The sequence below is a fragment of the Equus caballus genome, chromosome 19 (assembly GCF_041296265.1).
Source record: "Equus caballus isolate H_3958 breed thoroughbred chromosome 19, TB-T2T, whole genome shotgun sequence".
Taxonomy (NCBI): Eukaryota; Metazoa; Chordata; class Mammalia; order Perissodactyla; family Equidae; genus Equus; species Equus caballus.
This window is the reverse complement of record NC_091702.1, coordinates 25,018,509-25,046,413: the sequence shown is the minus strand read 5'-3', so window position 1 is coordinate 25,046,413 and position 27,905 is coordinate 25,018,509. Positions and strand designations below refer to the sequence as shown.

At 35.9% G+C, this 27,905-nt stretch overlaps 1 protein-coding gene across 11 annotated transcripts in view; it reads right to left on the bottom strand.

Moving 5' to 3' along the window:
* The window catches only part of NAALADL2 (N-acetylated alpha-linked acidic dipeptidase like 2), a 1,279,597-nt gene that overhangs the window by 678,744 nt on the left and 572,948 nt on the right, over positions 1–27,905 (bottom strand). For all 11 annotated transcript variants that reach the window (XM_070242641.1, XM_070242639.1, XM_070242642.1 and 8 more), the window contains one exon: positions 6,407–6,908. In XM_070242641.1, the coding sequence (XP_070098742.1) occupies positions 6,407–6,900 (494 nt within the window). In that variant the 5' untranslated portion in view covers positions 6,901–6,908. The remainder of the gene's footprint in view (positions 1–6,406; positions 6,909–27,905) is intronic.

Here is a 27,905-nt window from a genome sequence, read left to right as displayed (position 1 = left end):
TTTCCATTAAAAAAAATAAGATACGATATTAGCCATAATTAGGATACAACACATTTTCTTTTTCTTCTCACCATTTCATAGTATCTACAACTGTCAAAAGGAAACACATTCCTGCATTCAAAAATATACTTAACCTCATTGGTTCATCAACTTCAAATATTTTATCATTATAATATTATAGTTGGTGACTAAATTTTGAAGTTTTCAACATACTTTACTCTGTTCGGCAATGAGCTTATGAGCTTTAATATGTATGTTTACATATACACATGCACATAGAGGTCGTTCATTCAATAACATATATGATAAAGGTTTGGTGACTTAATTACATAATAGAAATAAAACCTTGTACCTGTCATATTTAAGTTTCTCCTAATTAAAGAGTTCTCAGTAGTTCTAGGTAAACATATTTTATACAAGGTGACCAGCATCCCAACTGGTCAAAGCTGATTAGACTAAGCACTTGACACAGAGTTGCAAACATCTCCGGCCCCCAAAAGGATAATGACCATATTTCATTTTGTGGAATAGAAATGGAGGAGTGATGTACTAGGGAATACAGCTGCTGGTATTGTGAGAAGAAAGAATAAGGCAAACTAAAAGTAGTGCGGCTGGAAAGGGAGTTGAGTCACGGTGGTGGTGGAACACTTCAGTGAAGATCAGAGGACTGTGGCTGCTGAGGTCCCTGGAGCTGACTGGATCCAGATTCCATATCAATAAGGCCCAATTAAATAAATAATTCCCATCCATAGATTACTGTGGGAGCCCAGCCTCCTGTTGTGATGCTTACAATAAACTTGTATTATGTAAGTAGTTACTGTTCCAAGGCACCAAAAGCATATATTAAAGCTACTTTTAATGGCCCATTTTGAACCTGAAGCACCTGAATATACCCTGGCTGCTACACAGAAACTACCTGGAAACAATAAACCAACGAGGTAAAAGAGTGACTGCATTTTTCAAATAGCAACAAGTTAAGCATAGGCAGGAGTGACTAAGTAATTCTTATTAGAAGATTAAGACACACCCACACACATTTACACATACACTAACTTGGTCTTCATATTCCCATGCTAATCTTGACCATATCTACGAACGCGATCAAGTCTAACTAAACTTCCAGTTTTCTTTTATTTGGCCAACATGATACCAAGTACTCAGTCTAAATTAATCTATTAGGTGGGCTTTATCGCGGGTTAACTAGGTTCTTAAGCTCGGATATGCAGTCAATATGTCAATCAATGATTCTCTATGAGTTAACAAATTATTTAAATATATTCTTTTCTAAAATACTACACATAAAAATAGCACACGTATAACCTCTACATTGAACAAGCATGACTCAGGGAACATAATCATAAAGCACTTTTTTTCTCCCATTTACATTCACCATTGGGGCTAGTTTTTCCCTGTTCCTAGATAAAAACCTCCGGTAATCTTGGTCACTGTTAAGTGACTTGAATTCCTCCAGTGAGTAATTAAAATGTTCATTGTCATTGAACAGTCAGAACTTTGAACTTTCCTCCATTCTTTGGTCATCTCTAGACCGGGAGTCTTACAGTCAGAGAGGAGAGAGTCTTCAGCTTCTCTGCTTTGTGCTTCTACATCTCCTCCCTCCAACCTTCTGACACCTCCAGAGTTGAACCAGAGCAAGTGAGAGTAAGTAACACAGGAGTAAAGGTTCTCGCCTGACAGATACTCTCGTGAACTGGCATGGTGCTCTCGGAATCTAGCAGGAGTTGTCAGCTGAATTTTCCTCTAGTGCCTGCTCTGTGGGTTCTTTGGACCCATCTCTCCCGTGACTGGGGGCTTCACATCTTCCTTTGACATGGGTAATATACTGTCCTCCAACTCCGTGCTTACTCCTTCCACAGTCCCCAGGCATCTGACCATACCTCTAGCTCTGTCTCTGGTAAGTTCTGTCAGCCATCCAGGAAGCTTTCTCAGTAAAGATCTACAAGACGCCCTTCTACCTCTCTCTCAGTCTGTTTGGGCTGCCATAACAAAATACCACAGACTTGTTGGCTTGTAAACATTATGTCTCACAGTTCTGGAGGCTGGGAAGTCTAAGATCATGGCACTGACAGATTCCATGTGGTGGCTGGTGAGGGCCCACTTGCTGTTTCACAGAGGATTTCTTCTGTGTGTGCTCACGTGGTAGAAGGACTAGGGAGCTCTGTGGGGTTTCTTTTACGAGATCACTAATCCCATTTATGGGGGCTCCACCTTCATGACCTAAGCGCCTCCCAAGGCCCCGCCTCCTAATATCATCACATTGGGCATTAGGATTTAAACATATAAATTCTGGGGGAAACAAACATTCAGAGCACAGTGATCTCCCTCTCTCATTCATTCATATTCTCTCTCTCTCTCTTTCTATCTCTGCCTGGATAGAGTCCATAGAAGCCAACTTTGTCTTGGGCCACCCAAAGCAACCACCTCTTCTTTTGCACTTTTATCAGCAACTAGCCAATCCCTGTCTTATCACTTAGATTTCTCAGGTAGGAGCCAGATACTCTGTGTGGGGCAGATACAAAGTTCTTCCAAGCAATTCTACTAAACCCTTTTTTTCCACCAGACTTGAGGCTTCCTCCTTAAGAGATTGGGACTTACAACACCACTAGCAGCTTTCTTCAAATTTCTCTATTTCCACTCTCCTATTTCTTGGCTTCTCCAACCTCTCATAGGCTACAATTGGGTGATCATCTCAGGGTTTTATATGATCTTTTTTGCAAGTTCTGTGTGCTGATCATAATTTGAAATGTAATACCAATTTTCTTCAAGCCTCAGCTGGAACTGAGACTTTAATATTTTTATAATACCTGGTTTTGATATGAGTTGTCACTTATTTAAAATCAGAACATAGCATATCCTCTAAGTAATTATAATTACATAACATAAAATAGTATTTTATAATTATATTATAAATATATGCATGTTTTGAATATAATCATCATATGAAAAATCTAAACGGATGGTAAAATGATTTTCAAAATACATAAGATAATTGATCAATTCAAAACAAATCTGTTTCTCACTTCTTCATGCATTCAAGTTCTTCCCTTGGAAAAAATACTTATTCAATGTCTGCTAGACAATAGAAGTCTAACAGTGGGCAAAGCAAGTTTGGTGCATTCCCTCACGGAATCTGCAGTCTAATCTATTATAAAAAGAACTTCTTCAGGGCTGGCCCCGTGGCCAAGTGGTTAAGTTCACGTGCTCCGCTTCGGTGGCCCAGGGTTTCACTGGTTCAGATCCTGGGCACGGACAGGGCACCACTCGTTAGGCCATGCTGAGGTGGCGCCCCACATAGCACAACCAGAGGCACTCATGACTAGAATATACAATTATGTACTGGGGGGCTTTGGGGAGAAGAAGAAAAAAAAAGAAAAAAGATTGGCAACAGAGGTTAGCTGAGGTGCCAATCAAAACAAAGAAAAACAGACTATCCTCTTATTGCACAACTGTTAGGATGTTTGGCAAGAATTGACATAGTCTTGGAGCATAGGCAGGAATGAAAACCAATAGAGAAGAGAGATAGCAATTGATGAACAAAATAGTGGGCCAGTGAGACCCCAAAATTGATCATAAATTGATGAAAAGTAACAGTAGGAACCGGTGATGTACAGTTAATGCTAAGAGGACTTAGGAACTCATAATAAGGCATGTGGTTAGCATGACTCTTGGGGGAATAGCTGTCTTTGGATGAGGAAGTGTTGTTCAGAGAAAGTTACTGTAAACATACTTGCAGCAAAAATATTTTTTGAAGAAAAAAATTATTATCTCAATAAGGAAAAAACTGTGGGTATTTGACAGAGCATAGTTGTGAATCTGTGCCCAACCACTGAATACTAGAAGTATAATTGCTGGTGGTTATATTTTTGTAGATAGCTTTAAAATATATATTTTATTGATGTTCAAGTTTAAGAGAAGAATATGAGCTTTACTGTTACGCAACTCTTATTCTGAGAGAAATAATATTTTTATTTAATTATACATTTAAAGTTTTAGAGCCAGCTGCCTATTTGCAAAGAGGTCATGAGTCAGTTTTTAAAGATGTCTATAATGCTGATAAAAAAATAAGTAAGGTTGGGGCTGGCCCCGTGGCCGAGTGGTTAAGTTCACGCACTCCGCTGCAGGTAGCCCAGTGTTTCGTCGGTTCGAATCCTGGGCGCGGACATGGCACTGCTCATCAGACCACGCTGAGGCAGCGTCCTACATGCCACAACTAGAAGAACCCACAACGAAGAATACACAACTATGTACCAGGGGGCTTTGGGGAGAAAAAGGAAAAAATAAAAAAATCTTTAAAAAAAAAAAAATAAGTAAGGTAAAGAAAGCCAAAGGAATATGAGGAGAGAAAATAACTCTGTAGGCTAGTTAGTACATAGAATGCATGCTGTGATGCTCTTAATGATTTCAATACACATTTGACTCTGAACTTTCTAAAAGCCAAAGAAAAGAGAGAAGCAGTCTAAGTTATGAGATTCATTGTGTCCATAAATAAAAAACTAAGCAGTTGCTCAGGAAAATCATAATTATTCTCAATATTAAGAAAGTAGAGCCATGGATCCTTTTCTAGGTACCGCTTGTGTAACAGAGTGAACGTCCACAATGAAGTTATAGTAGACACAGTTTTATAGAGTTCTATTTTCTTTCTTCCTCCCTCCTCTCTCTTTCTTTTTAATAACATTCATGTGCCAGTTAGATCTATTTTCCACAGACCCCTTGCCCTTCCCCTGCTCCAGGGAGCTGAACCCTTCAAGATGAGTTTCTCAGGCTCTGCGCCAGCAGCCTTCCTGCTGAGTTTAGCCCATGGGACAACTAGGAGGATACTACAGGACAAGAAGAGGGAAGAAGCTGTGGTACTTCTTACTCTCTGTCTTCAGTGGTGTCTCTGGATGAGGCTACATCTTCCCACTTCCGCACTTGTGTACACAAAAAGTCCCAGCTTCCACCAAGTTACTCCAACTCCCTTTATCCCTCCAGCCTAAGTTTAGTATTAGTTTCATTTCATTGTTAATCTCTGGGCTGTCAGTGTCCCTGATTGGTTTCTCGGTTTTTCATCACTAACGGAATAATTTCCCTACTTTAAATGCCCTCTGCTTTAAATATTCAGGGAGTTTTCTCTTGTTGTGGTTGGATCCTGACTGAAACAATCACTCATTATAAGACAATGGAATATCTTTCAGCTCAATTCAATATAAACAATTTTATGCTAGGAAAATCATGGAAAGTGCTATTATTACATATTATATGTCCAGGAATGCTTATGAAACAGTAAATAGCAGACACAGAAGGTTGTAGAAAACAAATTTCCATCAGTCATTCAGATCTGATCTTCAGGAAGAGAATTATAATTCACCAACATCAACATACGTGATATTTCAGCACACAATTTAAATGATGCATCTTCAGTGGGCATGCTCCACAGAAATGCACACATGCCGACTTCTTGGCTATAAGAAGTCAGTGTAACCGAGAAAGAATATCCTGGGGAAGTAGTATCCCTCTCTTAATCTACCTACAAACAACATATATGACTCACCTAACACTGTCCTTTCTTGGCAAATGTGGAAGAAATATGTGGAAGCTAATATCTAATCTTCCCTTTCCAGTTCCTCTCTTCACTAAATATGTAAGCTAGGGAACCCTTCACAACTCAAGATATATGTTAATAATACAACAAACAACAAAATTTTCAAGTTACTCACCAGTTATACATTGGTAGAACTTTTCCCAAGAACTCAGAATTAAGGCCTGATAAAGAATATTTTATTATCATTGAACTTCAAAATCAACACATTCTGACTAGAGAATATAGAGAATACACAAACATGAGAGATAAGCTTTCAGAACTGCCTACTGTGTAGAAACCAATGTGTTTCAATAAAATGTGCTCATTATGGAAGCTCAGGGATGCAGGAGAAAAAGTACACCAGTGTCTGTCTTAGCTCTTGACCATAAGAGACAGTTATCAAAATATATTACTATTTAACATGTTGACAATATATTGACAGTTAATAAAATATATTTTATTCTGATGTCATTAAAAATGTCAATCATATGGCTAACATCTTAGTTTTTCTTACACTTATATCCAGCAAACTTTGCATCCCAATTTGGCCTACGTGGGCTTCCTAAGAGGGAGAAAATGCACTGGCTGAGTCTTTTAGTCTCCATAGTAGTTATGATTATCAATTAATAAAACAGCATCATAAATTTGTATTGCAGTATAATAAATTTGAAAATGTGCACCCCCTCTGTGAAGGGTATGCTGGTAAGTTATGTTTCTCAGCTTGCAAGATTAACCTTAAACCATGGCAAAATTACCAGCTGGGTACTCCCTGTGAAACATCTTTCCCAGAAAATGCATCCCTCCAACATGTATTTCTTTTACACCTACCTGAAAGAGTTCTTAATGTCTTCTGCTTGGATTGTCTTGAGAATCTCTTGATATAACTGAAGATCAAGTGTTCCTGATGATGTAGCATTTGAAGGGCAATTTTTATGTGCATAATAGCCTATCAAAATTCCAAAAATAAATAAAATGATGGCTGTGCAAAGCATTTTTGAAAGACGGCAAAAGTTGCAGGGGTTGCTCTTTGGTGCAGATCTTGTGTAACGGGTAACATATTCAGACTCTTCTTGAAGTCGCTGGAATCTTCCTTTGGGTGAAGTTGCTGGTTGAATGGAATCAAGATTGAGGTCTGCAGTCTCTGAATTCTCCAGGTTCTGATTCTCAGCACGATCTAGCCGAAACTGGTCAAACCCAGGCTCCTCCAGCTCCTTTTCCATGTCCCACTCTAAGTCAAGGGCAGTGGCTTGAAGGTCATCATTGTCTAAGTATTGTGAATGTCCTGGAGCTCTTTGATCTGCATTGACCTTCTGATAGGCCATCTTTTTACCTGTAAAAATAAGAGAAGTAATATTTTCTTAAAATGAACAATAAAGACAGCTCCAAGGTGAAAACAGTAATCCATATCAAGTATCTATAAAATTTTAGTAATTATAATCAGGTGAAATACATTGTCCATGTAGAAAATCACATTAGCTAATTATTTAATCTTAGGTTTTGCTATTTGTGTTTACTATTGGAAAAGAAGAGAAAAAATAAAGGTGGAAGGTACTTGATGGAAAAGTTATGAGAAGACGTAAAATACACACACTATTACTTTGAAGCTCAGGAGAATAAAAAAGCCACACATGCACAATTGCATTGAGGATAATGTATTACAATGATGGCAAAATTTAAGCTTACACATTTTCAAAATCACTTTTAAGAAAAACTAAGGGCAGAAGCAATAAAGCTGTGATTTGTTAAGTCAAAGGGGAAAAAAACAGACGGGGGATGATTTAAGTTATAAGATTTAAGTTACCAGAAACGCAAAATTCAGGATAACAAACTCAGGAGAAGACATGAATTCAGGATAAGAATAGGCAGAACAGCTAGATGAAGGAGCAACTTGATAGAAATATAAGAAGCAAAATATGATAGATTACTTAGCCATGAGTTATCAAAAGGATGGGAAAAACTAAAGGCTACCACAGATGACCAAGATGTTCCATGGAATTAGTGACATGAATTGGCCTGGCTCGTTGAACTTTAAATAAAAGATGCGATGGCATCCATCCAAGGAGAGAAGCCTTTTGCCAGGCTAAGAGAGTTGGGTTTCATAACCTTGCTACAGGAGTGGCAGATGGAGGTTTTTCTCCCCTACACAGTTTTGGATGACAGTTTGTTGTATCCTGCAGAGTGGTATTAAGATAACTGGGCTAATTAACTACAAGTGATCTTCAGCCTGTATTCAGTAACCCACTGGTGTATTACAGTTGCGGATTAAGAGTATTTATACTTAAATTTTCTGTGTATTAGATTTGTCACCTCAGCTGGACTCTAAGGCCCCTCACTATGTTTTATGATTTTTCTATGTGTCCCACTGTAGTGGGTGAAGAACAGAGCTCAACTGACAACTGATTAGCTAATTGCCTTAGGGCCAGTAGTTACCAAGGGAACTCTAATGAAAAAGATACAAACAAGGACTTCATGAAAGGGAGTGGCATTATGCACAGAATTAAGGGCATACACAGCTCCAATCCTGGCTGGTAGAGGTCCGTATAAATTAAACTGATCTGAATGTTTAAGAGAGTTCAAATATAGTTAAATATTAAACTTTACAAAATAAAAATTGGCAATTCTGACTAGATTTCTCATCTAGTCCCCTAAAATCTAGGATTCATTCTTACCTAGAGTTGACTCAATAAAGATGAGTATCTGGTGCATGTCAAGTACTGGGATAGGCAATGAAGACAAAGATAAATGGCTCCCATTCCTCAAGTAGGGAACAGTTCAATCAGAAAGACAAATGCATGAACAATCAAGTCAGTCAAATAAAATATGCAAAGTGCAAGGGTGATTCGGGGTGATTGAGTCTAACGGAAAATACGGGAAAAGCTTCCTCAGGAAAGCGATCTCTGGGGTACTTCTGGCAAGAGAGAAGGAGTTAACTAGGGCAGATCAGAGCTGTGAGAAGCGGGTATCCAGGCAGGAGAAAATTTACACCACGCAGAGGAATGAGAATGCATGGTGCGTGGACCACCTGAAAAACCCAGAGTGGTGTGCTGTGACTGAGGATGGAGCACATGGCCAGAGATTCAGAGAAAAAGCTAGGAAAGGGTGACCTTAGGTAAAAGGCTTAACTTCTCTGTAACCCAGGGTCTTCATCTTTGAAATGGGCATGATAATAAGATAATCCTCATAGCGTTGTCATTAGGATTAATTGAGACAGTGAACCTAAAACATCCATTAAGCGTTACATAGGCTACATGGGTTAGAAGGGACATTTCTGGTATTAGAGGAAGGAAGACTGTCAAGGACTGTTGGAAGAAAAAAGTGAGTTAAATAATGCAGAAGAAATTAGATAATTCTGCAAGACATTGTAGAGAAGGGGAGGAGGTGGCATAATCACACACGTAGACTCACACACCTATGATGTTGTTGGTTTGTTTGGGTTTTTTTTAATATTAGTCCATATGTAGAGACTAAAATATATTTTTTTAAAAATGCACACGACATACTAACTGTTATCCTCAGGTGTTTATTTGGCAGTATGCATTAGAACGGCCTCAGGAATGATTCTGCAAAACCCTTTCTTTTCCCTTCCCTCTTTCCTGCCCTCCCTCGCTTCTGCTTGGACTGGTTTCCAAAATGATCCAAGAAAGTACAGCATTTGAATTCTGGCTTTGATCACATCAAAACAAGAAGAGAAAGGGAGTAACACCTGGAGTTAAATGATAATTATTCAGATGGGTTAGAAGATGGTTGATTAACTGAAAGAAGACTGCAAATCACATCAGGTTAAAAAAAATAGAAGAGAGTACTAAAGGATAGGAAAACTTGAAGGGAGCAGAAATAAAGACTCTCTAAAATCCATTTCTAACCTCTCTTATATTACAGAAGAGGAACCTGAGGTCCAAAGCTGAATAATTCTTTGGACTGAGAAACGTGATGTTGATTACATACTTCTTAAGGTGATTTGTGGTTTTATAAAAATATGAGATTACTAAGTGGGTGATGAACTAAAGTTAAATACCCCACAGTCCAATTTGTTTTAACATATGTTATAAAATACTGCAATTTCTTAGCTCTAGTCAATATTTTCCTTGTTTGGCTTAAGCATCAATAAATTCTTGCAATCTTGACATGATATTATGATATTTACTTTTTTAACTGTTCAGTTCATGCATTATTGATTAATTTACTTAGACACTGTTACCATGTGGTTCTCTAGATTTTTTTTCTTCCATTTTAATGAATTAGAGTCTCTCTCTCTAAAGGCTTTTCCAAAAATTGAATTGTAGAGCATGGTTTATGCTCAAGGAAGACTTGGCACACAGGAGTTACTACATAAATGTGAGATCTCTGATTTTGACCTTTAATACAAACATTCAAAGTCATTTCTCTACAAATCATTTAAAAACCAACTGCAGTGATGAGGCAGAGTTTTCATTCCTAGCCTGACAATAGGCATTCCATCACACGTACATCAGCAATTTAACGCTTTTCAAACATCAGACAGAGCTATCAATTATAATGTAATGCAGATACAGATATTAACTTCTCACCATGATGGATATCTGCCTGACACCCTTCCTACCACTTTTGGACTCATTACACATTTATAAATTTACATTAAATTCGATCTTCCAGGAGAGCAGTATCTGGGTCAAAGGTAGAGGAAGTCACTTGATGTGACAAATCTAAAATATTTCAGGAAAATTTCAGGGAAATAAGTATGTGATAATATATACAATGAAGCATTTGAACCACTTACTGGGTAAAATAAATTTTATACATGTTATGTATATAAATTTAAAAATCCATTTCTTAAAAATTACCTTGCTTTAAGGAAAACAGTGTATACAGTTTTTGGCAAAAATATAAAAATCTCTGCCCTGACAGTTTTGTTGCACTTAATCGATTTATCTATCCAAAATGAACTTCTCAAAAACAAAACTAAGTAACAAACTACTAAATAAATAAAACTGATAACATTCGATTTTGAGTCAGTACAAATTATTTCATTTGTCCCACAAAAAATATAGCTTTTTTAAAAACAGTTGTGCCCTGTGAAACAAGCAAATGACATATTACAGTTACCAGAACTTTCAAAGTCTCAAGGACAATGAAAATTTTACATTATAAAAAGAAATCTTCAGAAAAACCAGCAGGTCTTAGAAATGATCATATAATTATGCCACTGAAACTTCATATATTTTCTGTCACCACTGTACATGATTCATTTAATTTATACTGTCACATTAACTTATAGTTACTCTATATGAGTAATTAAAAAAACACATATAGTAGATTTTAGAATCTACCACATGAATCTTTCTCAAAAAGAGACATACTTTGGTGTAGACCAGGTCATAGAACCTTGCTACATTTTTTCAAATAGAAATATCTGTAATGTCTCTGCATTCTAATTGTACCACTTAGTCTTCTTTATAAAATGTGATTTTTATGAAAAGTAGAATATATTCTCCATGTTTTCAACATATCTTATTCACTTAGGTAAGATCCCTTCCCACCCAGGCCCAAATCAAAGGCCAAATTGTTTTTAAAATTCAATATACTAAAACATTTATCTTTTATATACCTTCATACTTTTATAAGAAAAGAAAGCAGATACAAGTTGAACCAAAAGGTATTTTTTTCTTGACTATGACAGGCTTAGATCAATAAAAAGTGAATTTTTATTCTTACCAACCATATGATTAGTTTAAAAATAAATTGTTACTTCTAAATGCTTTCTTTCACACATTTTTACTGGCTGAAACTAAGTAATTTAAATAGAAATAAAAGATGAATACAGAAGTAGACTGAAATTTCAATGTGTAAAATAAAACCTCTGGCTGCTGCAGATCTAGCCTACCACAACGGCTGGCAAATATTTTAGAGATAAATTCATGTTAAACAAAAGTTTCACGTAATTAATTCACTAATGCCACTCAGAAATATGATCACAGCACTATTATTTTTTGCTCAGCAATCTCAACAAAGGAATTTATTACATGAATGCTCTGACCTTACCAATATCTAAATTAGTAGACTCTATAGTCAGACTCTGTTGTTAGTGCTGTGGAGTTGATTCTGACTCCTAGCAGCCCTGTGGACAGCAGAGCTGAACCCTGCCTGGTCTTTTTGCACCATCGTCTCACCTTCTGACGCTATATCAGACAATGCTCTGCTGCTATTCATAGGGTTTTCATGGCCAATTTCTGTGCAAGTGGGTGGCCAGGTCCTCCTTCCTAGTCTGTCTTAGTCTGGACGTTCTACTGAAACCTGTCCACCATGGGTGACCCTGCTGGTATTTGAAATACAGGTGGCATAGCTTTCAGCATGACAGTAACATGCAGCCACCACAGTGTGACAGTCGATATACAGGCAGTGTGGTTCCCTGACCTGGAGATGAATCTGGCCAAGGAAGTGAGAGCACCAAATCTTAACCATTAGACTACCAGACCTGGCTATGGTAAGACTACCTGCTTCAAATCCTAGCTCTGCTATGGAATTTAGGCCAGTTACTTAATGTCTTTACGCTTAAGTTCAACATTTGTAAAATAGAAATAATAATAGTACTGTATCTGTAGCATTACCATGAGTAAACGAGATACATAATTAAAAGATGCTTAGAACAAGGTCTAAAACATTGTAAGCGCTCCACTACCAAAGGATCACTCCAGAAATTCTATAGAGTTTTAAAAAATAGAAATATTTGGAATTTATAACTGGAAAGTACAGACAATTAAATTATGACCAGAGGTCTTAAGTTTCAATAACAAGAATCCAGAGATAAGGAGAAATGGAGCAGTGCACTCAAGCACTTTTGAGAATGGGAAGCATCTGTTAATCATTAGCCTTGGTTCAGACAGGCAAGAGAGAAGTGTGGCCAATGTTTACATAGAAGTTATTATTGCATTTGACTTCCATATCTTATTACAGAGTTGAGTTTTAGTCTATTTACAAAAAGAACAACAGAGCTTTCCCACAATGCTAAAGAGTTCAGTTTAATAGCTCCAGGAATTAGTGATAATCATGAATACAAGTTTCACACATTTGTTGTAGAAAATCATGTTTCTCATAGGTGGTTGACTTGATCCATTGACTGTGATGACACCGATAATATTTTAACTCCAACAGTATTAAAGACTGTGTAGATCTTATTAGAATTAGGAACATATCTAAAAGCTTTCCTACTTGTAAAAGTTATTTTATAAGTAAAATAAATAACTGACTCTGGCAGATTAACTTTAAAACATAAGGCAGAATCTCAATTTCCTATGACAGTTCTGTGATTGAATCTTTACTTTACAATGGGAAAAAAATATTTATATAGTGTTTCCTGAAGCTTTGAATGTCAAATCATTTGCTGGTTTGAGTGGATTGATTTGAGGCAAAGGCGTTTCTTAGAAATGTCAGTGCACCATCAAAAGGCATTCACTATGCACCTTCGCGCAGTATACTTTAGATGCTATACCAGTGAACTATCTGAGTGCCCAGAGGAATTTTTAAATTTAAGCTTAAGAATATTTCTTATAGGCTAAAAACATTTGGCATAAATTTTTCAGTATGAACCTAGTTTGTACAAATAAAGCCCATGTTTGTGGAGTAAATTTTTGTTGTTGAAAGCTTTAACAGTCTCAAGAAGCAGGGCAAAAGATAAAACTATAAAAACAGCAATTCAGAATACTCTGTTTTTTGACTTAATTTTTCAGTATAATGAGATTTTTTTTTTCCATCTGGTTTTGTGAAATGGCCCTGGCAATTGCTACCGTGTCTGTAAATGCATTAAGGATTTTGTATTTAATTGCAATTTTGTATGTCAACTGCAAAAAGAAATAACAATAATTATTTGTTGTTCATGCTTCGCTAATTGAATAGAGAGTGTATACAAAGTAAGGGGAAATTATTATCTGTGCTTTTAGAAAAAAAAAATTAGTCAAAGCCTAGTGAATTTAGGCAGAGCAGATAATCAAGCTGGAGAGTATAAAACCAAACCCTCACTCTGAGGCCTGACTTACCTTGAACACTAAATGACATGTAAAAGGCATGCGTATAGGATGCCAAATTAATGAGCTATAAATTGCAAAATGCAGTCAAAACCATTTGAGGAAAAATTATTTGATGATATCCGGCAGGTCTGTGTAAATTTGCTTTATATCGCTTGCATATGCATGACCACCTGCCAGTTCCCTGAATGGGCCTGCCTTTCTTCGGGTACCTGTGTGCATCTGCAATTTGTGTAACACACTCTAACTGAATGGTTAGTTGGGCTCACCTGAGTTCCCGTATTTATGGTAAGGTTTTTCTATACTAGAATGCTGTAATTCAATTTAGGATTTGGCAAACAGAAGAACTAATTTAAATGAACTAAAGCAATCCAGAATATACCCTGTGGGCTTCCTGAACAGATAGCCTGAACTCTTAGTACTATTTGGAATATCTATCCTGCGAGTTTAATTCTCATTAACATCACAAGACCCTCTCTATTTAGGGATGCGTAAATTGTTCCCGTTCCTGCCATAACTCCTTTCCCGGTCTTTTTTTTGGTGTTTGATTCCACCCAGATTCTATAGTACGTTTTTGTTGTTTGTTTTTTAATCCAGGTCATCGTTTCCATTTATAGTCAAGTTTCTAGAATTATTTATTTACTTCTATGGAATTTACATCCTTTCCACCTTCAGAGTATTTGAAGTGGCTTACATTAGAAATGCACAGATATAAGACAAATGAAACCACAAAACTACAAAATAAAGAGTGGGAGAAAAAAAAATCTGATAGTCTGGCTAAAGAAAGCCAGTGTAATTGAGTTTTAAGGTAGTTCCAAGCCTCAGAGCAATTAGGGCGAAGAAGCGCGAGGAAGGGCAAGGAAGGGCAAGGAAGGGCAAGGAAGGGCGAGGAAGGGCAAGGAAGGGCGAGGAAGGGCAAGGAAGGGCACCTGTGTGGTCTTCTCAAGTTCCATTGGCCTTCACCTGATCTCACCAGTTAATGCATAAGGCTGTCAGTCTGACACAAAGAGTTTGTTTTTAATTTTATTTTTTCCAAGTTATCTCTTTTTGTAGTTTCGGATTTCTATGTTGGGAAGATACTTTATCTAGTCAGAGAAATCTATGAGTCTCCTTTTTATCTTTTACACTTAGATTTTGATACACAGATGTTGTTAACACATTCATGATGTTAACACATTCAGAGATCTTACTGGTTCGTTTATCACCAGTTATGTCACCAATGTAGCTACAAGCACCAAGAGTCTCCACGTCCACTAAAATTGAATGGTCCTGGGGCCAGCCTGGTGGCATATTGGTTAAGTTCCCATGCTCTGCTTTGGAGGCCCGGGGTTTATGGGTTTGAATCCCGGGTGCAGACCTACACACAGATCATCAAGCCATGCTGTGGCAGCATCCCACATGCAAAATAGAGGAAGACTGGCACAGATGTTAGCTCAATGACAATCTTCCTAAAGCAAAAAGAGGAAGACTGACAGCAGTTGTTAGCTCAGGGCCAATCTTCCTCAACCAAAAAAAACAACAAAGAAAAGCCTGAATAGTTCTGCCTTGATCCTTAGTTTGCTGGGGGCTGCTCTGACCCCAGGACCTAAAAGGTAGATTTCTGTTGTTTGCTCTCCACAGTAGCCTGGCAGGCGTCAATGTTTCCTGGCACTGTGATTTTGAATAAGGGAGAACGGCTTCTAAGTACATCGCTCTGAGGAAGAGACCACAACCTCTGCTTTATGGTCTCTTCTTAGGAACACTTTCAAAATTTCTTTTTTCTCCTGCTGTTGAAGGACAAAGAGCAAAACAACTCTGCTTAGAACTTGAAAGCTACAGTTCACATTCAACCTGCTGCTGACCTGTTTTCAGCCATTAAAACCCTTTGGTCCATCCTGTCTTACTCCCTACTATGTGTGGTTTACGCTGGCCTGAGAGACCTTCAAGCGTGTCAAGAGTTAACATGTCAATACAGTCACCACTTGGCTCTGAGAGCTGTCTGCCAGAGGAGCCTCTTAGCCTGATAGATACACTGCAATTTTTTATCCTTTCAGCCAGCATGAATGATCTTCAATTGCCGCTTTTTGACTATGGCTTTTGGATTTCCAGGAACAGACAGATGAAGCTTTTATCTACGTCAGGCCACTAAGCATTCTATTTGCCACATTTTTCAGTGGTACTTTGTTGGCTTACTTTTAAAATATCTTTACTCTTCAAAAAGTATCAACAGGTTTCTACAAACTAAAAGTGCTTTATTCTAAAATTCTATGTTTCCTAAAATCCTAACATAGAAAGACTATTCAAGGCCCAGAATGATAGTCCAACGCCCCCAGAAATGGTGCTTTTTATTTTCTGAAATGGCTATTTTTATACTTGTTCCTTTAGGGTGTTATTAGGAAAAAGTGTTAATATATTATGATACTGTGGTTAACTGGTGGGAAAGGAAGCAGCCCACAAAACACATTGGTACAGTATGCTTATGTTCATTTAAAATTCAGTTAGTAAGAAAATATGTATCATATGAACCATCTCAAATCAATATTGGCTAAATTCTGGAAATCTATTCTTTAGCTAAAAATCCAAGACTAAGATCCAAAGTAAAAGTCTTAGTATTCAGCTTTCAAACTGTTAGACCATGAGCTAAAGAAAATTAAAACTGGTGATTTAACACAAAATACTACAATAATAGGAATTTATTACAGTTAATAGCATGGGATGCTCCTGATAAGACAAAGATCATGCATATTAATTCATTTAATCTTAGAGCTAAAAGTTAAGTGAATGATATTTGCCTCAGTAGCAGGGTTACATTAATACTAGGAAAACCAAGAATTGTGAAGCTTTCAATTGACAATTGATGACAAAAACCAAGACTGAAATGCTTTCCAAGAACTAAGCAATGTAACAGAGAAACAAATTGCCCAAGATTTTGCTACCCTTTCTTACCTCTAAAGCGCCTTATGCATAAATATATATATATCTGAAGCTAAACATGGATATAATTTTAGAATATTTTCTTCTAGGCCTCTCCCTGATACAAAAATGTGACAAAATAATTATTGTAAAATATGACATTCAAGTTCTTTCTATAAGTGACCTTTTTTTAAGTATGATAATATCAGTAACGCTTAACGTTTGCAATAAAAAAGCATGTATTGAATAAGAAGAAACAGGATGAGATATACTATAGCAATATATTATATCTGTAAGACAGTTTGACATTGAGAAGTTAATTTTTATTACAGATGTACATATACGCATACTAATCAGTTTTGGGTAATTTAAAGCAACTAAACAATTTACTAGAAACTACATTGGGTACTGCTTATGTCACTTATATTTTATTTATGAACAGGAATATTATAAAAAATGAAAGACCTCCAATAGCACATAAAAGTAATGCTAACATGAAATTAAATGTCAGGCAAAAGGCATGAAAATGCAATATTCACAAAGGCATGAAATGTAAAACATTTAACAGAGCTTTTATATAATTCACACCATTGAAAGGTAGTTTATTATAACACATGAAAAATTTTAAAATTCACTTAGTATTTAAAATGTCCAATATTATTATTTTACCAACATGAATTTTAGCTACTTTTCCAATTTATTTTCTTTCTTCCCATAATGCATCCTTTGTCTTTTTTCTTTATATTTTTCAATTCTCTTAAGCCTTTCCCAACATTTATTTTTTGCTTTTTCATTTTTATTTATTTTACTATTACTGTCTAGGAATTCATTGAAAAATAATAAAATAACTGACCATAAAGAGTTCATTTCATTATTTTCTATATATTGAGAATGATATATTTTGAACTATAAAGAATCAGTGGATTTTTTTATTTGAAATGATGACCTGATGACAAAACCACAGATTGTTTTGTTCTACCCCTCCAAATGCACCAAATCTTGAGTCTTCAAAATAATATTAAAACTCGACTTATCCTTAACCTGCTGCTTAACAATTCTATTCTCTGCCACTCTATATGAAGAACTAAACACCCTTCTCTCCAACACTTCTCTGCAGACTCTCTTCAGCTATTGTGACTGGTAAGACTTCTCATTCCAGTCATCCTCCATAACTATAACCTGTACATTTCTCCCCAAACAAGACCTCTATATTTCTATCACATATCTTAGGAATCAAAGCATTCTTTTTTTCCCTTTATTTTTAATTCTGTAAAGGTTGAAGTTTTTAATTGTTCCCTAGTAATTTAAAACACTTGAGAGCCCAAGATAGTGGAAATATTATAGTCTCTGTCTAAAAAGGAGCATAATCTTTAAGGAGGTGGAAAATAAAAATTAAGTTCAGAATTAAAATAAGAACATACATTGCAACACGAGTTGTCAACAGTAGATGACCTTGACTAGTTTAATTGTGCTAAAGAATATAGTATTATTAGGAAAAGAGCAACATGCACTATGTAGCTTTATGTACCCTCTACTGATATTAATTAATTTACTCATTGGAACAACGCCATGAAGTTACTATTGATATCATCCTCATTTTACCGATAAGGACACTGAAGAGAAAACTGAAGTCACTAGCTCTAGATCACACAGGATTTGAACCCAAGTAATGTGGTCCCCTAGTCTGTGTTCTTAATCACTCTGCCATAATGACAGAAAGTTATCACCTGAAGGCATTGTTTTAATTCCTCCATACATAAAAAAACATAGAAAAATATCACCCAATTTCCCCACAATCAAGCCCTAACAAAATTTCGTAGTATGACGTTTTCCCATAATCTCCATCCTTATCCAGGGTCCTTAGAGTCTTTCAGAAAAAAAGCTGGGAGAAGAAATGAATAAATTCACACATTCACACATAGATGTAGTCTCTATGATGTGGATCAAGGCTGCCCCAGGGAGAGAAGCCCAAGGCTTCCTGGCCTACATGCCGATCTATATGACCCAATTTATATCTAAAGTTATACCACCACACAATATCCAGACCCCACCTGCACTGACATTGTTTTAATGACTTTTTACATCATCTTTCCTTTGTCTCGTAAAAATAAGTCACATACCCATGCCTTATAATTTAGCCCTAACCCTCAACACATTGCAGCTCTTCACTGCCCGTGGGTCCTGTCCCCATGCTATTCTCTGAATAAAAGAGCACTACTACCAAACCTTGAGAGTCCAAGAAATCTTTCTTTCGGCTCCTTGGCTCACCAAGCCTGCATCATCTACACTCTGTCATCATTAAACTGGCTGTGGCTTCCCCAAATACACTTCACATCCATCCACATGGCTACCAGCTGCCTGTGCTTATGACTTTATTTTAATTAATTTTTAAATTTTTCTTCCCAGTAGACTCTTGCTCTCTGGTTCTGCCTCCTAGAATTAGGTCTTATTCATATTTTTATTGCCCACAGTTTTTATAATAATTCTTTGACCATTAAATGTTTGTTGGACTAAATCCATAATTTTAGCAATCCCTGAATAATTCACGATCTCCTCACATTTATATCTGTGCCCTTTCAGGAATACATATATATATATATATATATCCTGAGAGCAATCATTTAACTTAAATGTGACAGCTCTTAAAGAAACAGATTGAATGATGGTGCAATATTTATTTGCTAAAGTGTCTCATGAGAACTGTAATTAAGGCATGAATAATTTTTACAGAGAAGAAATACTTGGAGCCCTGAGCACCAAGAATTCTGAGTGCCATGTTGGCAAGACCACGTGGAGAGACCGTGAGACCATATGGAGAAGTTGAGCCCAGGCATCCAAACCAAAGTGTCACACATGTGACACCAGACTAGCTACCAGCTGATTTCCACTGAGTGACAAACATATGGAACAAAAGAATAGGCAAGCTGAGACCTGCCCATATTCCTGACTAAATAATAGGATATAATAAAATGATTGTTGTTCAAAGCCACCAAATTTGGGGCTAGTTACTCGGCAGTAAATAACCAGAATACCACTAAAGCTGTTTTTCCAAAACAGAAGTCTGACCGTGTCACCCTTGACAGCTTGAAATCCTATGAGATGTTTTATTCTGCACTAATAGGACATTTCAGAAACCTCTTTCCAAGGCATGTAAGATGTTTATGCCATGGCTTAAACTTCCATCTGATTCTTCCCTCTATTTCCCACTTTTAAATCTTCTCTAGGCACACATTGCACATCCTCTTCCTCGTCCTGATTTGCTCTCAGGTTCAGATTCTCGATTGTAGTTAACTTGCCTGGTTATCTTTTATTTTTGCAGCCTAGCGCAGTATCTAGAATCTTACAGCTACTCAATAAATGACAGACTCCAGATGAGCATGGCATCTTGAAGAGATTTTAGAATTTAAGGTAAGGTAATTGCCATTTTACCAGCAATGTGTCTTACAGCAATTATTTCAGCCTTTAAAAAGGAGGTAATACCTATTCTATGTACTTCTAAGAGTTAATTGATGAATAAAGTTATATATGGTAACTAAAGGCAGTTGATAAATTGTAAAACCCAATATAACTGCTATTGTTTTAAAATTATAAACTAATAGAAATCAAGAGAGCTAGATTTGAATTCCAGATCCACAGTTACTAGCTATGAACCCCAGGGCAAATCACTTTTCTTCATAGGTAAAATTATATTTATGCATGTGAAAACCAAATGAGATAATTCATAAATATGTTTAAGTACTATTTAATATTATATAAGTGATGAAAGATTATTGAGTGAATAAAAATTGGCTAATACTAATTAATCATTCTTAGATGTATACTGCACCCTGCCACCCCAATTCCTGAATATTGCTGATGTAGGGAGGGAAAACCACAAGTGAATTGGCACCAAAAGTGCTTGAGTTTCTCTTATCCCTGAACAGAACACAGAGCCTGGAATGAGAGGATGAAACAGGAGACTGCTGTGCTGTGTGTCAGATGTGAAGATTGTATTCAGGGGAATGGGGCACACAGGAACAGAAGGAGGAAGGAAGCTGCCTCTGGAGAGGTGGCCTCTAAAACATCCTTCCCAGGACTTAGCAACTTCAAGTCCCTTAGGTGCATTATAAAGTTATTTACTTATACCTTTCAGAACTGTTGTCTCTAGGGCACACAGAGAGTTAAAAACCAAATCAGATCTTGTATCTTGAGGGGGAAAATGTGAAGAGATCTATGGGAGAAGATTAATCCAACTCTGCTCCTGCACATAATACATTTTGAAAGGAATCTATCCAGAAAAATCCATTTAGCTATGCCCAGAACAATCAAGACTGACTGTGTAGAGATTGAAGTGCCTCAGTCCATCTGCTGATGATATTTATTGCTTTTTGGCACCTTCTCCATATTTACCAAGCCTATGTAAAAGAAAGCTACGCTTCTTATTTCTAGGACAAAAACAGATGGTGCTCCAGCAGGTAATAATTTAATTAAATGGCTCCTAAAGCATGAACAAATTGTTCCAAAGAAAAGAAAATATTTTTATCTATTCTTTAAAAATAGGGAGGGGGAGAAAAAAAATAAATCAAGTTTGACTTTTTTAATGCAACAAAATTAGGGTTTACTAAATCTCCTCTTCCTATAAACAAAGTGTTTCTCCCTCTCTGCCTTCCTCCTAAATTGGAATCAGAATTATCATAAATAATATTGACGTTGTTAATCAAGTTTCATTCTTCACCTCTAAGAAATAGTTCAAGCTAAAATAAAACATATTGAGATAAAAGTTGAAATCAGATATTCTTGGAACAGGACTAAATTTTATGATATTCAAATCAAGTTTCATAATGCCCTTTATGGACTAAACAGGATAGAAGTAATAAACTACTCATCTAAAATGCAGATTCTAATAATCAAAAGCAAAGTCTTCCATTCCAATTAAAGCCAGGAGACCTTCTTACAGCTCCTGTGATACGTGGATTAAAGATGTCATAACAGTAGGAAACAATAACAGTTTTGCAGCACAACATAGTAAAGATCACTCACTTGTGTTTAAGAGAGAAATGGGAATGAATCCTAGTACTGCCACTGCCACTTACTGTGTGACTTTAGGACAGGAAATTTTTCCAAGATTATGTTTCCTAGCCTGCATAAACATACATAGACACAAACACAGAATGACTGTAGTTATAGGATCACTGTGAGACCTCAGTGAACAAACTGCAAGCATTTAGCATAGTTCTTCAGATAGAGTAAGCATTCTACAAATGGCTGCCAATTATCAACACCTTTAAAATTCACTAAGCAATAAGAATATGTGTACAGCATTGGAGCTATGAAAATATAAACCAAAATACGTAAGAAATTGCTTCAAGTAAATCACAATCTATCAGCAAAAATAACTTATGTATACACTTAAAGCTTAATCAAGAAGTAAACTGTGGGGTCTAAAGTAAGAATTCAGAAATGGTGAAATTAAGGAGGATTTCCATGGGCAATAAAGCTGTGCCGTGAAAAATGGATAGGGCTTAAGAATGAAGAAGTCGCTTAAATAATGAAGATGAGCTCAAGCTGGAAGTTGGGAATGAGCACCTGCATGTTAAAGGCAATGAAAGACTCTCTTGATTGAGGAAAAGTGCATACCAGGGGTCAGTAGAGAATAAGTTTAGATTGATGGGACAGGAAGGGGTCTACACATGTGAAAGGTGATCTTTGCAGGTTCTTCCAGGCTAAAGACACTGTGAGAGTTGTGTTTCACAAAATGATGATATAGAGCAAGGAAAGCTAGCATCAAGAACATTATTACAGTGAAGCAGGATAACCAGATAACCCCAGAGAGATATACAGATAGATAACAATGAAGATTGAGACCATTTATGCTAAACAATAATACCTTTTACCAAAGTTGGGTTATTTAAAACTCGAAGTGTATACACTTGCCTTAATAATTTTATGATCATTTACAAATATACTATGTTCTATTTATAATATATATTTAATATATGCTTACACTTAATATATATAATTATATAACGAATTAATTTTACACATTAGTTATTTAAGATTATAATCGTAAGAAGAACAAAGCTGGAGGCATCATGTTCCCTGATTTCAAACTATATTACAAAGCTTACAGTAATTAAAACAGTACAGTATTGGCATAAAAACAGACACATAGATCAATGGAACAGAATAGAGTGCCCAGAAATAAAACTGTGCACATACGGTCATTTAATTTATGACAAAGAAGCCAAGAATATACTATGTGGAAAGGTTAGTCTCTTCAATAAATGGTATTGGGAAAATTGGACAGTCACATGCAAAGGAATGAAACTGTACCACTGACTATCTTACACTATACACAAAAATTAACTCAAAATGGATTAAAGACTTGAACCTAAGACCTGACACCATAAAACTCCTAAAAGAAAACACAGGTGGTAAGCTCCTTGACATAGGTCTTAGTGATGATTGTTTTAATCTGACACCAAACATAAAATAACAAAAGCAAAAATAAACAAGTGGGACTATCTCAAACTAAAATCTTCTGCACAGCAAAGGAAACTATCAACAACATGAAAAGGCAATCTACTCAACGGAAGAAAATACTCGCATATATCTGGTAAGGGGCTAATATTCAAAATATATAAAGAACTCATAGAATTTAATAGCAAAATAACAATCTGATTAAAAAATGGGCAGAAGATCTGAATAGACATTTTTCCAAAGAAGAGGTACAGATGGCCAAGAGGTACATGAAAAGATGCTCTACATCGTTAATCATCAGGGAAATGCAAACCAAAACCACAATGAGATATCACCTCACACCTGTTAGAATAGCTATTATCAAAAAGACTAGAAATAACAAGCACTGGTAAGGATGTGGAGAAAAGGGAACCCTTGTGCAATGTTGGCAGGAATGTAAATTGGTGCAGCCACTATGGAAAACAGTACGGAGGTTCCTCAAAAGATTAAAAATAGCACTACCATATGATCCAGCAATTCCACTTCTGGGTATTTAGTCAAAGAACGCGAAACTCTAACTCAAAAAGATACATTCACCCCATGTTCATTGGAACATTATTTACAATAGCCAAGATATGGAAACAACGTAAGTGTCCATCAGTGGATGAATGGATAAAGAAGATGTGGTATAGATATACAATGGAATTACTACTCAGCCATAAAAAAGAAAGGAATCCTGCCACTTGTGACAACATGGATGGACCTCCAGGGCATTACGTCAAGTGAACTAAGTCAGAGAAAGACAAATACCATATGATCTGTCTTCTATGTGGAATCCCAATATACATATATTGTATATATATGCCTAATATATATATTGTATGCATATATATAATATATTGTATATTGTGCATATATATTGTACATTGTATATATACAATATATAAAACCCCACTAAGATCATAGATACAGAAAACAGATTGATGAGAATGGATTGCCAGAGGTAGGGGGGTAGAAGGTGGGAGAAATGTGAAGAAAAAAATAAAATAGAATTATAATCATATTTATAGCATATATGTATATATGAACCTTACACGTCGTGCTAAGTGATAATGATGACAGCAATGCATTTTCTAACTTTCATATCCTCAATCATCTCTCTGTTCCCAAAACTTTCACTGGCAAAATGGTTGGAAAGAAAAGAGACTGTGTATTGTTACTGCTCTGATAGCTGTGGAAACGATTTGCTTGACAGCTGATGTCCCACTTCCCACCTATAGCAGTGGACACTGAGGGAGGAGCTAAGGGATATGAACTATGTTCAAGGCATTTCCACTGTCTTTACACATCTGAATGGTAAGGAACTACTCACACTAACTCTAAAAGAGAAGAGGATCATTCTGAAGGCAAAATTCAATCTTTCATTTTCTCTTGAAAGTTGCACAAGGGTTAAGTGAGAATCTCTACGATTTTATTTTTTTAATTCTAATGACAAGTTAGCAGATTTTAATGAATAGAAAAGATTTGTTAGGCACTGGACCAAGTCAAGTCTTGGTTAAAAAACCTATAAACAGGATTTCTGCGGTGTTGAATTCTATTTTAATTCATTCTTTCCACCCTGATAAGCAGTGATCCAAATGTTTCGGTATGTGAAATGAACTTCAGATTAAGAAAGCAAATATTGTTTCCTATAACAAATAATATCTTAGATTTCAATGCCTTATCTACAAAAAACATAATACCAGGCAGCTGTGATTCTGCCTGGACATGCTTATATTATGACATATAAGCAATGCTGCCAACTTTGGGAGAGTAGATGCTTTATGAAGACTCGTATTCTAGTTGTTTTTCTGACACACCAGACCCTCATCAACTTGGAAAATAAGAATTAGAATTAAAGTAACTACAGAAACCTGAAAACCACTTTGAGGGCATAATTTCCACTTTAAGAATTTAAAGTTTTAAAGGAAAAATCAGGGTTAGATTAACTTTAATACTTACAGAAATAACCTCTTAATAGTTACTATAAAGAAATTCTGTATATTTCTGGCATACATGAAAAAGTGCATTCAGAGTAGAATAATTCTGATGTTCACTAAAATGAAATGTTAACGACAGCAAGCTAAATTATGAAAATATCAAGGGTATCCTACACAATTTAAATGAATAATGTTATTTTAAAGTTGGCTCTTTGTATACTTTGCTTCTTCAGGATCCCTCCTCTAAGCTTTCAGAAAGAAGCTTGCATATTCATTTTATTTTGTGCCAGAAAATATGCATGTGAAGAGTCACTTTTCCTAGCCTGTTCCTTGTTCCAAAGATGCAAAATCATTCTTTGACTTGGAGTTGTTGACTTGAACATCATCCCACCTCCCACTTTTGTCCCAGCCATTCAGTGTAATCTGGATGCTCATATCCAAAAACACTTTAGAGAACACTTTGGATACTTAAGGACCAGTGTATTTTTTCTCAAGATTTCTGTCTCTCAAAATTTTATTGCAAAAAACACCAGCAACAAAAAGATAAATAAATTATAGTTCATCAGAAGGACATTTGTACTTCAAAGGACACCATCAAGAAAGTGAAAAGACAACCCACAAAATGGGAGGATATATTTGCAAATCATATCTGATAAGGGACTGATGTAAAGAACACTTACAACTTAATAAAAAGACAATTCAATTTAAAAAATTAGACAAAGTATCTTAATAGACGTTTCTCAAAAGAAGATATACAAATGGCTAATAAGCAAATGAAAAGATGCTGAAAGTCATTTGTCATTAGGGAAATGTACATCAAAATCACAATAAAAGATCACTTCATACTCATTAGAGTAGCTGTAATCAAAAAGATAGATAATAAGTGTTGATGAGGATGTGGAGAAATTGGAACTCGCATACATTGCCAGTGGGGATGTAAAATGGTGCAGCTGCTTTGGAAAGTAGGCTAGTATTTCCTCAAAAGTTGAAATACTGTTAGCATATGATCTAGCAATTCCATTTCTGGGTATACACCCAAGAAAAATGAAAACATATCCACACAAAGATTTGGACACAAATATTTCAGAGCAGCATTATTCATAATAACCACACAAGGGGAACAACACAAATATCCATCAAATTATGAAAGGATAAATAAAATGTAGTATATCTATACAAGGAAATATTATTCAGCAATGAAAACAAATTAAGTACTGATACATACTACAACATGGATGAATCTTGAAAACATTATACTAAGTGAAAGAAGCCAGTTCCAAAAGACCGCATATTGTACGAGTCTATCTATACGCGAGGTCCAGAATAGGTAATTCTATAGGGACAGAAAGTAGATTAGTGACTGCACAGTGCTGGGGTGGGACGATTGTAGGAAATGGGGAGCAGCCACAAGACTGCTTATGAACAGACACTTTATTTTTAGAGTGATGAAAATGTCTCAAAATTGACTTGATTATGGTGATAGTTGGACAATGCCAAATGCATTAAAAACCAATAAATTGTACACTTCATATGGGCGAATTTTATAGTATATGATTTTTATCTCAATAAAACCATTTTTAAAAAGAAAAGAAAAGTTTATTTCAAATTCCTATTATGCTTGCTCTGCCTTTTGCTACAATTTCCTTTCCTCAACCCCCAAATTTCTTCGTTTTATAACTGTTCCCACATAAGAGTTCAGGTAGTCTATATAGGCTACAGGCAAGAGGTCGCCCAAAACGTATACAGAAGTAAACCTATATATTCCAGACTTACACCAGGGAAACTTCCAGGTCTGGAAATGTTTTGCCTTCAGGATCTGTTATCCATTGGTACAACTAATGATTCCTCCCTTCCCCACCCACCTACATCTGTTTGCTCGTGAAAGAAACATCACAGCCATAGTGGTTTTGTTTTAGAAAAGTAAAGCCTCTTCTTACATATAGGGTGTTAGAATAAGAAGCAAATTTTTTTCAAACAGCAGCTGCCTCTTTTAGTAAATATTTGTGTGCCAGGGAATAGGAATGCTGAAATTACATTTATAATATTACTAAATATATGGCATCGTCCTTATCCACATGGTTAACAATGCTATTGGAATGGTAAATATACATAAAAGCTCAATTCATTATATTTTTAGCATTTTTAAATGCTTTCTTAAAATCTTTAGGAATAAGGATCCAAGTTAATAATATTTCTGTCAGTAATTTTTTCTGACTTCCCATACAAACTTTAAAGAACAACATTTTTTTATAAAAAAATTTTTTAAAACATAAAAAATTATATATATTTTAAAAATATATAAATTTTATAAATTCTGGCTAATATGACTGGACAAAACACTGGGTGCTGTAGATATTTGTCTAATTCCACCACACACATCATTGTCGTTTTCCTTTCTGCTTTGCTTTTCCTTTCAGACACCAGAACATTAAACAAAACCACACTAAAGGTCACTTTGATGTAGAAACAGCCAATTTTCCAATGTCCTCCCCAACTGTTTTACACATTTAAGCTCGAAATGTTAAATAAACTGTGAAAATAAATCTCTTTTTAAATTTCTCAACACTTCAAATAGTTTAGGCTAGATTTGTCACTTGAAAAAATGCTGAAGAGCACATCTTAATAAAATCCATTTAACTTCACAGTACATCTGCCATTTGAAAATATTTTTTCTTCTGAACACAGCTTAATGAGCCTTTAATTTACCTTTCATTCAGTATCCACTGAGGGTCATTAAGAGACAAAGTCTTCAGTCAATGCATTTAATTACAGTCATCATGTGTTATTATGTACTGTTATATAACACCATATGCCAATTATCATGGGACTTTAATAGATACTGAATAATTACACATCTGCACACACATATCACTTGTACTATAGACCTACACTTGAATAACATCTTTGAAAATAAACAGAACTTGTAAAAAGTATTTGCATTTGAGACAGTGACTAAATCCTTTATAGATTTCAAAACTAAATATTATATTAAGCGTAACAGTGTTGATTGTTTCCTAGTTA